The 16,619-nt window shown below is 33.7% G+C and overlaps 2 protein-coding genes across 5 annotated transcripts; both read right to left on the bottom strand.

The window, feature by feature from the left end:
- Nucleotides 1-1,916: 1,916 nt before the first annotated feature.
- LOC139815912 (uncharacterized) lies at nt 1,917-6,707 on the bottom strand. Of its 4 annotated transcripts, none has more exons than XM_071783172.1 (5): nt 6,556-6,707; nt 5,173-6,456; nt 4,258-5,112; nt 3,961-4,162; nt 1,917-3,873 (listed from the first exon to the last, which is right to left on the bottom strand). In XM_071783172.1, exons 2-5 carry the CDS (start codon nt 6,349-6,351, stop codon nt 3,596-3,598), a joined length of 2,514 nt encoding a protein of 837 aa, XP_071639273.1. In that variant the 5' UTR covers nt 6,352-6,456; nt 6,556-6,707; the 3' UTR covers nt 1,917-3,595. The 4 variants fall into 4 exon arrangements, with proteins under 4 accessions (XP_071639273.1, XP_071639274.1, XP_071639275.1 ...); XM_071783173.1 differs by having other exon boundaries at nt 4,258-5,094; XM_071783174.1 differs by having other exon boundaries at nt 4,258-5,534; nt 5,634-6,456.
- Nucleotides 6,708-11,556: 4,849 nt separating this feature from the next.
- Nucleotides 11,557-15,685, bottom strand: LOC139816413 (leukotriene A-4 hydrolase-like). The gene is made up of 11 exons (XM_071783898.1): nt 15,475-15,685; nt 15,195-15,410; nt 14,605-14,720; nt 14,267-14,515; nt 14,115-14,183; nt 13,543-13,813; nt 13,039-13,340; nt 12,586-12,855; nt 12,204-12,496; nt 11,867-12,131; nt 11,557-11,708 (listed from the first exon to the last, which is right to left on the bottom strand). The coding sequence occupies exons 2-11, from the start codon at nt 15,241-15,243 to the stop codon at nt 11,703-11,705; spliced, it is 1,890 nt and encodes a 629-aa protein (XP_071639999.1). The 5' UTR covers nt 15,244-15,410; nt 15,475-15,685; the 3' UTR covers nt 11,557-11,702.
- Nucleotides 15,686-16,619: the final 934 nt, after the last annotated feature.

Below are 16,619 nucleotides of genomic sequence, written 5' to 3'. Positions count from 1 at the left end.
AAGTCAGTCGTTTAGCTTGCACGCGTCGTCAAAGTCCGAGACTCGGATCCCGAAAACCCTCGATTTCATCGTTTTTTTGCTGTTGCGCCGGTGATTTTTTTCCGTCATTTAAAATAGAATTAAAAATTCAAAAAAATCACACATTATCTGAGAACTACAAAGAATACTTTTCATAATGTAACCGATTTTTTAGACCCTTTTTTTTTAGTTTGTAGCTATGTAAGCAAAAAATTTTGATTTTTTTGGAGTAGTCTTAGGTTTTCGTTGTTTTCAAGCCTTAGAATTTACTTGAAACGAATTTTATCGTATGCATCTTGTTGTGGACGAAATTTGCAACAAAAAAGAACCCTTGTATTTTTTTCGTACGACGAACGCTGATTTTTTTATTGACACGCAAAGTTATTCAATATTGCGCACAGGTCGGATAACGCTTAACTTTGCGCGTCAATAAAAAAATCAGCGTTCGTCGTACGAAAAAAATCCAAGGGTCCTTTTTTGTTGCAAATTTCGTCCACAACAAGATGCATACAATAAAATTCGTTTCAAGTAAATTCTAAGGCCTGAAAACAGCGAAAACCTAAGACTACTCCAAAAATATCAAAATTTTTTGCTTACATAGCTACAAACTAAAGAAAAAGGATCTAAAAAATCGATTGCATTATGAAAAGTTATTCTTTGTAGTTCTCAGATGTGTGATTTTTTTGGATTTTTAATTTCATTTTAAATGACGGAAAAAAATCACCGGTGCAACATAAAAAAAACGATGAAATCGAGGGTTTTCGGGATCCGAATCTCGGACTTTGACGACGCGTGCAACCTAACCGACTGACTTGACGATAAATGTTGTTCAGATCATTATTGTAGATAATTTTACGCTCTACAAAAAAGGTACGTACAGTTAGTTACCCTATCTTGCTTAGTTTTCGAGATATTTGAGAAAAAATAGAAAAAATCGTGTTTTTTGTTCATAAAATTGTTAATAACTTTTTATTCCGCGTTCATTTTGCGAAGCAAAATAAATCCCACTTATAGTACCTCAAATCAAAGCGATTCACGGTGGTTGCAACCTGGGAAGATTAATTACCCGATTCGACGTCTAATATGACTGGCCTATACAGAAGTAACGCTCGTGCGTAAACGTATAGTATTATACGTTCATGTTACTACACGTTTACGCGAGCGTTACTTCTGTAGTAACTTACGATATATCACTCGTTTACGCGGAGTAAATTATCGTAAGTTACTACAAAATCCCGTTTACGCGAAGAAATTATCGTAAGTTACTACAGAAGTAACGCTCGCGTAAACGTAGTGTATGTGTTACGTAAATAATACGCAGAGATTTTATAAAATTTACATTAAAATAAGCTGATTATCATCTTGACAATCTTCGTCTTTTTTTTCTTCAAAAGATACGGGACCACCAAGAAATTAATTCGGGCAACAAACTCTCGATCAAATTGGTCTTCCCCAGGAATTTCTAGTGACTTTCCGATCTCTTGCCGCTCTTTACGTGCCTAGTAACTGGGGGTTTACGTGTCTAGTAACTTTCGGTGGTTTTTCCCATTCTTGGATTTGCGAGTTTGCGAATTTAAACTTGCGACAATTGAAACTTGCCCATGAATTTCATTTTCAGGGAGAGCAAATGCACCAAGAAATTCTCTGATTTATCTTCTCGTTATTTGACTTGCATGCATTTTTAAAAAGCGCCGCCTTCCTGTCTCGCGGCGTAATATTAGGCGATTTTTGGCGATCGTTTGGTATGGTTTGGTACATATACCAAAGTTGCTATTGGTTCTGGTGCAGTTTGGTACCCTTTGGTTACTTATACCAGAGTCACGCCAAAAATCGCCTATTGCTAGCTATAATATTAAAAGAAGTAAGGACATATAAATAAAAAAGTAACAACATATAAATAAAGATACAGAAATAAAAATATAATAAATGTACACTATTATTATAATAAAGATATACAAGATAATTTGTCTTGAGTAACACACGTATCTTTTATAGAAATTAGTGTTTTCTGAAGAAAAAAAACATTTTGAGCAACTTTGTTTGGTTCCAAGATCAATGAGGAAATAAGTCATAATCTTACTTCCTCTTTTAACCCTTATTTTGAACTTACAATTAGACTGCTCCATTAAAGTCTCATACTTATTATTCCTTAGAATCAAATAATTTATGTAACATCACTCACATAATTACTAAATTTTGAAAAATTATATAAACCATATACATCAATTTCTGTTTTGTAATTATAATTATATAATAAATATATATATTTAAACTTTTATATATATATATATATATATATATATATATATATATATTATTATATACATATACATATATATGAATAATAATTATACATTAATTTAACCCTGCTATATAAATAGGGTTAAATTAAACAGTAATTACAATTACAATATCTGCATCAATTATATTATTTAATTATCTTAATAGTAATATTTTCAAGTATTATTATTATAATATAATAGTTTTTATAATACGATACAAAAATACTGATTTACATTAAGAAAAATATTATGCCATTCCTGCAGCGTCTTATAAAAGGTAATATTTTATAAAACGCATTTCCAATGTGAATATGTACATAATGTTGTGCATAAAAATTAATAAATTGCTATTCAATGATAGTCACGAACACTGAGCATAGTGTACTTCTTCTAATACATATAGCTTATGAAATCTATTCATCTTCCGTTTTTACATACGTTTATGGACATATGTTAAGGCAAATACATAAATTGTATATAATACAATATATGTAATGCAACTTTTGGCACAATTATGTACAAATATTTTAAATATAGTCTTAAAAAAACTACTATTATGCAGAATATCCTATAAATATAGCATCATTATGTGCATGTAACATCATTATCTCTGAGATCATTAATCATGCGTTTTCTGACTGGATATAAATTAACTTCGCGTATTGAGAACAATGGTGGACATATTGAGCAGATTGTAAAAGCTTTTATTTTGTCCTTTTAATTATTTTGATGCTGGACTCATGGAAAACCCCATATGTCCGATCAATGATTCCTGTCCTAGTATTTACATGTAAATAAATAAAACTAGCACTTATGTCACACATATATAAAAATAAATATTGAAATCTAATTTTGCAGCATTGTTAAAATTGAATATATTCCTTGTCTTCTTTTTACAAATTTTTTTTACAAAAGAAAAGAATTGTTTACTATGTAAACAATGTATTAACACTGGAAAATATTCAACGGCGATTTTCATTCCTTCCATTACTTAATCGACGACTAATCTGTAAAATATTATCAAACCGTTTTATTAATATTAATAATTTTGTCTTAAACAATTTATCGGTTGAATTACCGGTACAGTTAATCAGAATTTGATTGAAGTCATCTTAGAGTAGTAGATGTATTACGTTATGTTATTTTGACTAGTTTAAATAAGTATTAAAACTAAAACCATTTCCAACAAATAAATAATTTTCGTGTCATATTACATAAAATAGTTTTACACTGATAGGGTGTTACGTTTCGTCGAGGGCACGTTATTTCATAACAATAGTAAAAGTAGAAAACGATCACGTCACGTCTTTTTTCAATGACATTTTAAAAGCTAAACTTTTCGGATCGCTAAGTATGGACAGAGCAGTTTGCCCCGCGTAATTCGCAATGTTCGCGACAGCACCGGAATTTAACAATACTTGCGTCACCGACGTATGACTATTGTCTATTGCGTGAAACAATGCTGTCCGTCCCGATTTCATATCCTTCAGATCTACAGTCGCACCGGCTGATATAAGCGCCCTGACTCCTTCCAAATTACCGTGTATACTGCAATAATGTATCGCCGCGAGACCTTCAGAGACAACAGATGACGTTAATGACGGTGACCAGTTCTACAAAATTTCACTTGCATATACATATATATATAAAATAATCTTACCGTCCGAATCAATTTGATCGAGTAAATCCGAATTCGAGACCCGGCTGACGAGCATTGGCAACATCGGTGACGATTGTTTGCTGGCTATAATCACTGCCGATTCGTGTATGGATCTTGATATCACCGGCTGTGCTCCGGCATCGAGTAAGAGCTTCACTATCTCGCTGCACGCGTCATACTTGATCGCCAATTCCAAACTCGTCTGCGGAGCATGCAAAACGTATTATCTATCTACGTCTTTTAAAATTAGATAAAATTAAATGCGAGAGATTAGATAAAGGAAAGAAATTAAATTACCACTCCATCCTCAGTTGATATATCGACGCTTTGTTTACAGTGCTGAAGTACTATTAATTGTCTCCGAACGAGATAGACGTTATCGCTGACGACGGCGTTATGTATATTCAACATGCCATTTTGATCGTATTCTTTAACACGTTCAAAGTCTCTTTGCAGATTCTCCAGAAGACTGTTACATCTTACTCTCGTCATCGATAAAGTCTCCTTCATTTTAAGGGCATCTGTATCCTCCTTCCAAAATTCTTCCATAAAACTATCTACGTCGAATGGTCTCTCTTGCTCGCTTACATCAGGGTCCTTGGATACGAAATTATTATTAGAGTGCGGATCGTCCGCTAATCGATTTCCATTGTCGGGCATATCTTGAAGAGTAACCTGATCTAGCCTGTGAACGTCTTCCAAATCTTTGTTTATCAATATAAAGGAATTAGGATCGAGCAGGCCGAACACCGTGGTCTGCACTTGCGTGTCGTGCACGGCTTTGTGATCCTCCGGCGGGCGTATCGGGACGTATCTCTCGATTCCGATGCCGCAGTCGGCCAGGGCCTTCAACGCCAGCTCGCGCAGCTCATTGTCCTTCACGCTATCCATCGCTTTTTTTATAATACTCAATCGATCCGACAGGTCTTCCCGAGGCGAATTCTCATCCTGTACATTTGATTGTACAGCGTCTGTAATTTGTTGCGGTTCTGGAGTATCCCTCGCGTGATCGTCGACAACCAGATGATCATTTCGAGATTCTGCCTTCGAACCTTCGCTTTGCGTATCGTCACACTGTGTCTCGCGTCCAACTGTATCGAGATCTGGGACGTTCGTGACATCTTTTGTACTTGCCTGCGCCAAAACTTCATTCTGATTAGAGGAAAGAGTTTTATTATTAGGTATAACTGTCATAACATTTTGTGTATTTACCTCGGGCACTTGACTCTTAGGAACTACATCAGACTTAGCTTGAAGTGAATTACTTTTATGCGACTTGTGCAAGACTTCATTACTGTTGAAATTTTCTCTACTGTTGTCACGTAAGCCGTCGTGATTTAAATTCTTATCAATCTGATTGTATTTCTGTCCAAGTTTCGCACTCCTCGAAGGCCTAATCATTTTCCAACCATTTTCCGTGTTTATAGCAGTATATACACGTTTTTTCTTATTTGTTTTAAAACTTTTGTCAGACAGCGGTGCGCCATTCTTATCGCTAGAATTTCTTGCAAATTTCTTACTCTTTGCGAGACACGGTGATTTGACAAGTTCTTTATGCGAATGTGTTTTTATAGCTGAAAAAACATTGGTATTCTCAGCAGCAGTTTCTTGAATTCTTGTACAATTACGAACGTCTGTATCGCTTGTTCCACGGTGTATTACTACATACTTACGATTACTGCTATCAACAGTTTGACACACAGAACGTTTAGAACTTATCCCATTCGTAGAAGGTGCCTTGGCATTAATTGGCATTAATTTAGTATTAATATTAATATTACTATTAAGCATCTGTTTTTTCACCTTATCTTCCATACCTTGATCATTCAAGAGTATTATGTTCATCGGTTGGGTCTTAGATTGCTGCTGATGCAACCCACTTCCATTATCAACGCAAGAAATAATGCTCCTGCCGCAAGACAGCTGTGTCCAATTTTTCTTCGGAATGTTTCCGATGCTCTGCGGAAGTATCCTCTGTGGAAACATCGGATGCGGGATCGGAGCTAGCGTCAGTAACTTTTTAACAGGCTTGAGCTTGGCGATGGTAATCATGCTGCTCCCTTGCGGCTCGGCGGGTTTCAGCTTCACGTTGAACTCACCCAGATCTCTTCCTTTTGGAGACAGGATTCTCAGCTTCTGCAGATTATAGGGAACTCGGACATCCGACTTGGGACCGGATGCTGACACATCCGACGAGAGAGGCTTGACACCTATACCGCTCTTCCGAGCCTGTTCTATCGTGCTGGGGAACTGCTGCGGCAGCTTGAATTCCCGTATACATTCCAGCGGCCGCTGGAATTTCTGTTCGCACTCCAGCGGCCGCTGTTTGCTCTCCTCCGTCAGCGTGCGCCTTTTCTTCGCCGACGGGGGGGATTCCGCCGGAATGTCCATTTACATGTGCGAGCCTCAAAACGTCGACATAAAGACCCCTCTCCGGCTTCGCGCCACTTCTCTCGATCCCGCGGTAAAATCCCCCTCAGATGTCGGGGATATAACCTGTGTCAAATAAATGATGCTTAAAGTGAGAAATTACCTTTTCTCATATAATAAAATACACATACGATTCAACGAACTCAATCGCAAAGAATGACTTGCCAAGATCAATCTGCATGCATATGCAACAATAAACGGAGCAGGAATCACTGCTACGAGGGGAGATCCCTGGGCCATCCCCTTAATCGACAACCTCCTGCGATCGGCGGACTGCGCTCCGGCAAGATTCTTCCGCGCGTGTGCAGCGCTTGAAAACGAGCATTTCCGAATTAAAGGTACTATTGCATTATCGTACGACAAAATTATTCAAGCGTATTGATTGGCTACGAGATAAAGACTTGAGAATTTTTCCATCTTGTGACCAATCAACACGCTTGAAAAATTTGTCGCGCGACAAATGAAATACCGCGTCCGGCGTCCGACGATCCGACGTCCAATAAGAGAATTCTATTGTCTAGGAACAAAAAAATCATTAACTAGAAATTTTAGAAAACGAACTTTCCTATTGGATATCAAACATATTGTGCGTCGGACGCCGGTGTGAATCCTCCATTAGAAATATCTAGATATTTGTGCGCAGGGACTGCTTCGTTTCAATGATTTTTGGAACGCATTCGGTACTTTTTAAAATTGTTGTGTAAAACGCATACTCCCTCGTCTTCGCCAACCGAAGGTTGGCAGTAGTCGGGAGAAAAATGTAATAAAAATTATCTTATTATTCTGTATATTAATTATAATTGCCAAGAACTTTATGATTATACCATACACACTGCTTCCAAAATCGCGGCTTAATTTTGATCAATATTACATCTTCTAAGAAGTTATTTTATATTTTGATTTAATCACAAATTTTTACAATTTGCCTGCGTACACATTTTTTTAATTACACAGTACTACAGCCAAAATAATTATTGAATTTCGCTGATGGATTATGTTGGGTGGGTGCTTCCATATAGCACACTGATATTATACTAATAGTTCGTTTACGTTACATCAAAGTACTTTTTTTTTTTTAATTTGATGGTTGGCCACTTTCAGTTACATTTAAAACCAAATTCGGCTTTATTTTAAAGCATAATTATAAAATAATGACATTTTAACAAAAATTTAACTTTCTGAACATTATTTTTATTTAAAAGTAATGAAATAAAATCAATTACATTTAAAAAAAAATTGAAGAAGGAATAGTTGAAAATTATTGTTTATTTTTCTTAGCGGCAGTTTAAAAACGTCGTCCCAACATATATGTCAGCCAGAATAGAATCCAGTTTCTTTCCTTTATCGTATCTCATCCATATAGGCTTGGCTGCTTGGTGAAATCTCTCTCCTTATTATTGTTTATTTGATTCTGTAATTAATACATTTTTTTGTAAAGTCAAATATTTTTACGATCCAATAAAAATCGATGTCACGCGTGGCTGCAAACTGATTCACTTTCAGTCGTTGGATATCTACAGACAAAATATACAAGTTTTTTAATTTTAACAAAGTTGCCTTGCAAATAACGTGGCATAAAAATCTATTTTTACCACATTTATCTCACAAATAGTACAACATTTCTTATACGTTTTTTCTCTATTATAAATAAATTACTTTGTATGTCAATTAATATTCACTTATTTCAAACATAGGAAAGGTAAGGTTGTTGATAAAGTAAACTTAAATAATGTCGTTGGTTGTCTGGGTACAAATAATATCTACTTGCGTTTCAAACGACATTCTTGCGTGTATATTACAAAATATTGTTATCTGTCACCATATTCGACATTATTTATTACTCCATTTACTTTATCTAATCAATGTTAATACTTTACCCTTTTTACCAGTTTGTGCTTTATTTTTATTTCCAAAAATTCCTCTGTTTTCTCATCAATCGACATTCGATTTTTTTGTAACGAATTAAACATATCGAACTCGAGATCGACTCTTACGTACACAACCTCGGCATCAGTATGTTTCTTTACAAAACATTATTATAAATTGGTCTCGGTATGTTTATTGATAAATTATAATTTATACCTGTAACTATAAATACTCTGCCCACATGTGTGAGATTTGCCGAGCGAGCATCTTGATACTGCCGAAAATTTATATGCAGTTTATCTAAAAAATTAACTCCACATAAATCGCCGGCAATCTGCAACATGCTTTCAAAATTCTCAAACGCCATGCGGCAGCTTTTATCGATAAATTTGGCTTCAGCAAACAAATTGCTTCTTGGACCAAGCTCCGCCTTCTCTAGTAATCACACAGCAATAATAACTACCCCATAAGCCGGTATTGGTCTCGTTTGAACGAATTCATATATGGCTTGGCCTTGAGTTTCAGATACCTACATTTTCCAACGTTGCGATTCTAGATTTCAATGCCGGAGAATTTTACAGTATTAACGTTGCGTTATAAGTTAAAACTTTAAAATTCTTCGGTACTAAAATCTATAAGAAATAAAAAGACGTATGAAATATACATACAAAATGAAAAACGTTTTAATTTAATTTTCATCAAAACAGTTTATAAAAAAGTTTATACTTTGGCGTAGAAAAGAGTAACATTAATCGATATCGAACCAATATATGATGTTGCCTCTACTTAACATCAACTATGGGTTCGTATCGATTTTTGATACCCAAGCGTATCCAACGGAACCTGAGAATGTGGGTGTTATAAAAACGTTTATAGATATATCAATGTAAGATAGATACATATATGTAAAAATATATTTACAAACATACTTTGCAATTTCTTGTTATTACATGCATTTAGTTTCTTCCAATTTTTTATTACTTTTACATATGATATAAATGAATAATTAACAATCGCATTTATAGGTATAAACAAGTAAAGAATCCATATAAATACTGTTTATGTATAAATTTTTACCTCAGCCGAATACGTAGATTTAATAGACGGCGTGTCTTGGCATGGAAACATATATGGTTATTCTTGCATATGTATATGTATATACTAAATGTTCGGGAGCCGATCTCGACGAGATCCGAGATCGTCCCGATTGAAATGCCGGGATACGCTCACAGATGAGCGCGAAAGACAGTCGTTTATTGCGCAAATCCTCATCAGATTCGCTGAAGGATCGTGAGCGGGAGAAAAACTTGAGAGTTCGTGTCGCAAGGCGACGCCCGGAGCAATTCGCGTACACGCGGAGATTTTCATCCTTCTGACAAGGCCGTTCCGCGAATCAGATGTAAAAATCGGAGATCTTTTGAAGTTCTGCAGTCGGAGATCTTGCAGTCGGAGATCTTGCTCGCGGCCGACGGAGATCTTGGATCGCGAGGCCGAGGACGATCGCGAAAATGATACGGGCGTCAGGTCACAAAATCACAGAACACTACAGTTTTTTACCGCACGCAAACAATTTTCAATCTTAGAACGCACGACACGAGATTTTATCAAAGATCGTCAGCTCCCGAACGAGCCGACGATTCAAAGTCTTCTGCCCGCCCCGAGACTCTCCGTTCGGCGGTCGCGCCGTGGAAAACAGGTGAACGCGCTTATTCGGCCAATCGCGCGAAGCGTGACTCTATTTTCAAGCTTTAGTTTTTCTTTATGGGGTTGCTAATGCTCGCGCGTCGAGCACGTGCTACTGTTGCGAGGCGCGGTGCCTTAACGAATAATCGCGCGCGACGCTCTTCGCGAGGCGCGTGATCGCTCACGACCTGAACGTTACCGGGCAGCGAATATCGACGAGTTTGAATTGCATACCACACGATATAGATAATATATATTTCGTTTTGACTTTCAAACACTAAAAGATTTGAAGTCTGTATTTAACGTACGTTAATCTAGATAAATTGCTTTGTTTATTTGTTTATTTAATTATAAGTTTACCTTATTGATGCTAGACAAAAGTAAGGATGCCTACCATTGGCAGTTTGCTCAGGTGTTAGCCAAAGTAGAGAAGTGAATTTTCACTTGTTTTGTAGTCAATCTCTATTTTATATTGTAAAAGAAAAGACGATTTCGTGGTAACATTATCCCAAATGAACTTCTCCAAAGATATAATTAAGTTTAATAGCATAATGTGTAACGGTGATCGAGTAACAAAATCTGTGACGTTTATCATTTATATCCAGACCGTTGTTATTATCTAGAAACCTAGTTGCTCGGTATTATATATCAATAATAATTAATAAATCAAAGTTGTAATTTAATATATAAAAGGAACTATCTACTCACTACTGGCGCGTTAGCTGTAAGTTTTCTTTCTACAGTCAACATCGCTTTTCCCCTTCTAGAACTTTTCGACTAATAAATGGGTATGGGTTACACGCGCAAATTTTAATAATTAGAGAAATACAGAAATTTAAAAAATATATAATTGATAAGTGATAATATACAAATGTAGTACGTAAATATATGACAAAAACAATATATTGTAATTAAAATTATCATAATCATTGTGCGTACGGTATTATTTATATATTTGTAATACGCAAATAATTTTCAAGATTTTATGCTAACACATTTTATACATTTAAGAAGATTTGCACAAGATTGTAAGTTAATTAACGCGAAATAGTAATCTAATTTTGGAAAATTGTTAATTCTAATAAAGATACGTGTGTTAAAAGTATGTGAGACAGGGGGAAAGTTTCATCTTTCGAAGTCTTTCTAAATGAATTGTGCTAAAATTTGTCATTCTATATTCTTGAAAAAGAATTAATATAAGAATATTGTAAATGTTTAATATTATTTTTATGTAGCTAATTAAAAATTAAAGTACCTGGTTGCGCACAGCTGTATGGATCATTAGTTGTTGAAAGAATTTTCATTTTAGAAGAGTCACGCGCTATAGCTCCTTATAATCCTCTGTAATGGACCGTTATAAACTGATAGCAGTTACAGTTATCGCTTCTTTGCACATATTTTCCTTTGTCTGGCAACATTGTCGGTTTATTAGAATACCGGATAGCCGAAGAGGATGTGACTTTCAGCTAGTATATAAAAGATTGAATGTGTGTGTGAGACAAAACGAGGGATTTGTTTATTTTGGTTACATTTATAAGGATTTCTGATGTTTTATATGAAGCAACCTGTACGAGCAACCTGTACGATTTTATTACGAGGAAAAAATTTAACGAAATGTTCATGCAGAGATAGATTTATTTATCGATTATTAACAAAATTATTTATATTTTATATAATTAATTTTTTTCACAAATTTAAATATTTTTAACGATCTAATAAGAATTGTCATCATATCCTGTTGCGCACCAACTCGTTTTCAATCCTCAGACCTGTAATTCACAGACAAAATAAACAACTTTTTAAATTTTAGTCAAGTTATCCCGCAAAATATGTATGATATAAAATTTTTTACATTTTTTCGATAAATTGTACAACATTTGTTATAGTCTAAATAAATTACTTCGTATGTCAGTTAATATTGACTTACTTTATAAAAAGGAAAGGGGATTTGGTTGTTAATGTCAATATTTAGATGCAGAATTGAATTTATTTTTTCCTGAGTTTCATGAAAGAACTTTTTCTGGTTGCGTATATATGTTTCGATCGTTATTAGACGTATTTTTTTCCAGTCGTATAAATCTTTAAATATAGAACACGCATACTTTGGCGTAGAAAAGTGAGTGGCGAAATTCAAGGCGGTATCGACTATAGGTTCCCATCGATTTTTGATACACAAACGTATCCAACGGAACCTGAGAAATAGGTGCATGTTATACATTACGCAAATGTGAATCAGTCTAAACGCGGATATATTCCATATTTACCGTATTTCATAACTCTGGCCATGGGACTCAAAATAACTTGACATTAACTTCATCTTGATCACGGTCAGGCCGACAGACGAATCAAATAGGTATTTTAAAAATTCTCTCTTCTCAATATCAGAATAAGAGTTTACTTCTACGAATTTACGAGGTATATCTTCGGCATTATCATCCAATCTTATCCATTCTTCCGCTAAATTGGAACATGCTGTTTCCAACGCGGTTATTGAAATGTCTGGAATAAGTGGTTCTGTGCAAAAAAAGTATATGCTCCAATCAAAAGAAGTTATCATCTAAAACAACACAAAAATTATTATTTCTAATACTAAAAATATAAATACTGATAAAACCATAATTTATATTTGAATAAAAATTTCGTCACCTTTTCTTTCTTACAAAAATTAACACCATGATCAATCAAGCTTATTATCCAATCGTGTGTGTTTATACTTTTGTATAGAAAAGTATGAAAATATAATTTAAGATTTGTTAAATATCCGAATACCGATGGTCTTTCTAATTCATGCTCTAACTGTTCCAAGAGCATACATCCCACTTCATAAGGCACACATTCCATGAGATAATTAGGCGAAATATTTCCCAATCTGGGTATTAAACTTTGTAATCTACCGATATCCTTGTATCCTTCAGTCTATAATACATTTTCGGTAATAATGTATAGTAGGAATACCAAAACGTGTGTGTATGTGTGTGAGTGCGTGTGTGTGAGAGAGAGAGTATTAATTGTGTGTATATTACAAAATATTATTATTATAATATTCGACATTATTTATTACTTTATTTGTTTTATCTGTAATAAAAGTTAATACTTTACCCAGCTTTTTACCAGTTTGCGGTCCATTTTCATTCGCAAAAATTCCTTCTTTTCTTCATCAATCGGCATGTTGTTTATAAATTTTTTGCAAATAAACATACCGATACTCTTATTCAACCACATGTGATCATAATTTACAACAATATGCTCTGTCCACAAGTGTGAGATTTGCTGAGCAAGTGAACTGACTAAATAGATATCTCCGCGAAGTAAAGATGGCGATACAAATATCACGTTTAGACATTGTACTGTGAAATACTTTGGTGAGATAGTTGGTGGAAGCACGCATATATTTTGTTTCTCTAGAAATTTTAATGTAATAAAAAGAATAATAAATAAATAATAAATAAATAATAAATAATAAAAATAAATAAATAAATAAATAATAAATAATAAGTAATAAATAAAAAAGAAGAGAATTTATAATCTACAAAAATAAAACTTATTGTGTGTGTGTGTGTTTTATTAAGTTGATTAATATATGTAATTTAATCGATGTTTTACCCAAAGAAAATCCACATAAGTGATCGGCAATCTGCAACATGCTTTCAAAATTCTTAAACATCGTGCGGCTTTCATCGATAAATTTGGATTCAGCAAACACAATGCTTCTTGGACCAAGTCTCGCCTCCTTCAGTGATCCCACAGCAATAAATACCCCGTAAGCCGGTGTTAGATTCCTTTGAACGAATTTATGTATAAGTTGGTCTTGAGTTTCAATTACAACTATCAAAGTTGCGGACATTATAACACTAAAATTCTTTGGTGTTGAAATCTAGAAATAAGAATTTAAGACACATGAAATAGACCGTTTAATTTAATTTTTACCAAAACAGCTTAAAAGAACATGTAAACATATATGTATATAGATATAAATAAATTATTATAAATATAGATACATATGTATATATTTTCAAACATACATTGAAATTAATTTTATTTACATATAACAATTTCTTTCCAAACTTTTCGTTACTTTATAAATTCTATTAATAATAATCGTGTTACGGTGTTTATATGTATAAATTTAACGAGTAAATAATCCATATAAATATCGTCTATGTATAAATTCTTACCTTAGCACAATACTGATTTTTGACAGATGGTGTGTCTTGGCATGGGAACATGGCTCTTGCATATGTATACTAGAAGATTTGAAATCTATATTTAACGTACGTTGATCAAGATAAATTGATTTGTTTATTTATCTATTTAACTGTAAGTTTACCTTAGGGTTAGACAATAGGAAAGGATATTTGCCATCGGCAGTTTGCTCAGGTGTTAGCCAAATTAGTGCACGTGAATGTTCACTTGTTTGGTATTCAATCTCTATTTTACATTTTACACGCTTTATTTTTGGCAACTTTATCTTAAATATACTTCCGCGAGAACAATTAGGTCCAATATCATAACATAACGGTGACCCAGTATTATAATCTGTGACTTTTTTTATATCAAGATTGCAGCTATCCAGAAACTATAATTATTCGGCATTACTATACATATCAGTAATAAGTCAAAATTTTTGCTGAATGTAAAAAAAAATATCTCACTACTTATACTCACAACAGTCTGTACATCTGACCATTCTTTCATTATAGTCAAAATCGCTTTCCCTTTAAGAACTTTGTGTTTAAAATCCACATTCAATTCTAAATGGGTATGGGTTACACGCGCAAGTTCTAATAATTAAGACAGGTACAGAAATTTAAAAAATATATAAGTTAATATTGATAATAATTGGTAATATAGAAATGTAATGCACATGACAAAAGTACATGACAAAAAACGATATATTGTAATTAAAATTAACATAATAATTGCGTACGGTATCATTTACGTGAGACACTACCGTGTTTCTTGATATATTTATAATACATAAATAATTTTCAAGTCTTTATGCTAACACCAGTTTATGCACTTGAGAATATTGTAAGTTAATTAATGTCGCGAAATAGCAATCTAATTTTGAAAATTGTTAATTACTAAAGACACGTATATTAAATGTATGTACAACGGGAAGAGAATCTCGTCTTCCCAAATGAATTGTGCTAACATTTGTCATTTTATTTTATATTCTTAATAAAAAAGAATAAATAGAAACATTTTAAATGCTTTACGTCATTTTCATGTAGCTAATTAAATAATTAAAGTACCTGGTAGCGCACAGCTGTATGGATCCTTATTTGTTGAAAGAATATCCATGTTAGAAGAGTTATTCTACACAGCTCCGTATAATCCTCTGTAACGGACCGTTGTAAACTGACAGCAGTTATAGTTCTTATACCTTTGCTCACATATTTTCCTTTGTCTGGCAACATCGTCTGTTTATTAGAGTACCGGATAGCCGAAGAGGCCGTGACTTTCAGCTACTAATATGAAGGACTGAATATATATGAGACAAATCGAGGGATTGTTTACTTCGGTTACACTTACTAGGCTTTATTTTTGTATTTATTTGTTTAAAATTTAAATATTGAAACATAATACTGCAGCATATAGTCGAGATGTTAGATTTGCAGTTGAACAATTTCGACATGAGAATCGTGGAAATAATAGCGGAAGAAAAGACGATTTTGAAATGACGTTATACAAATTAAATATACCGTTGTATTAACGTTGTTCCTCGATAAGAAATTCATAAAATTGAAAATCGTACGCGATCTATACAGTGCAATGAATACGCGACATATTTATTGAAAGAAATCATGCAATCCCAGCGAGGTAGCAAGCACTCGTCATTTTGACGTCAATTGACGTCAAAAGACGTCAAAATGACAGACTTTTGACATCAATTGACGTCAAAATGACAGACTTTTGACATCAATTGACGTCAAAATGACAGACTTTTGACATCAATTGACGTCAAAATGACGAGTGCTTGCTACCTGGGATATATTTATATGATTATTTTTATGCTTCGTAATTATGATGTCTTGTCTATTTGTCACAGATTGAAGGATGTATAAGTTGCTGAGATAATTGATTAGGTGTAAGAATGTGTATTTTAGAAGACAAGGATATATATCGCGTATACTTCCACAAACCTGCGCACATTGCGCATTACAAATTTGAGGAAAATATTGTTAACCAATAAAAGATACCATGTGTGATATATTTGTATAAATTAAAAATTATTTACCTATATATTTTTTTTACAAGCCTCGCCTTCTCTAGTGATTCTACAGCAATAACTATCCCGTAAGCCCGTATAGGTCTCAATTGAACAAAATTATATGTGGCTCGGTCTTCAATTACGGAATCATATATATACCAAACTTCCGGACATTATAACTTTAAAATTGCGTGGTATACTGAAATCTAGAAATAAAAGTACGTATGAAATATACATACATTAAGAAAAAATTTCTCTGCATTTTAGTAAATATTAGTTTGGATATACAATTGTGACTCCATTTACTAAAATAAAGAAAGTTTTTCTTCTTATTAGTATATGTGTATTCACTGAGAAAGAAATACACTAATAAAAAGGAAAATGTTCTTCATTTTAGTAAATGGAGTCACAGTTGTATGCAAACTAATATTTACTAAAATGCAAAAAAAAAAATTTTTTTCAGTGT

The sequence above is a fragment of the Temnothorax longispinosus genome, chromosome 7 (assembly GCF_030848805.1).
Source record: "Temnothorax longispinosus isolate EJ_2023e chromosome 7, Tlon_JGU_v1, whole genome shotgun sequence".
Classification (NCBI taxonomy): Eukaryota; Metazoa; Arthropoda; class Insecta; order Hymenoptera; family Formicidae; genus Temnothorax; species Temnothorax longispinosus.
This window is presented reverse-complemented; position numbering and strand designations above follow the sequence as displayed.

What these genes read in the sequence shown, in the direction of transcription:
- LOC139816413 (XM_071783898.1), bottom strand. Translation starts at nt 15,243, where the DNA reads ATGGATATTCTTTCAACAAATAAGGATCCATACAGCTGTGCGCTACCA. An exon ending in TCCTATTGTCTAACCCTAAG is followed by an intron (nt 14,184 to 14,266) that starts GTAAACTTACAG and finishes CAAATCTTCTAG; the next exon opens with TATACATATGCAAGAGCCAT. An exon ending in GGCCAGAGTTATGAAATACG is followed by an intron (nt 12,132 to 12,203) that starts GTAAATATGGAA and finishes CCTATTTCTCAG; the next exon opens with GTTCCGTTGGATACGTTTGT.
- LOC139815912 (XM_071783171.1), bottom strand. Translation starts at nt 6,351, where the DNA reads ATGGACATTCCGGCGGAATCCCCCCCGTCGGCGAAGAAAAGGCGCACG. An exon ending in TATCAACTGAGGATGGAGTG is followed by an intron (nt 4,163 to 4,257) that starts GTAATTTAATTT and finishes CATGCTCCGCAG; the next exon opens with ACGAGTTTGGAATTGGCGAT. An exon ending in CGATCAAATTGATTCGGACG is followed by an intron (nt 3,874 to 3,960) that starts GTAAGATTATTT and finishes TTGTCTCTGAAG; the next exon opens with GTCTCGCGGCGATACATTAT.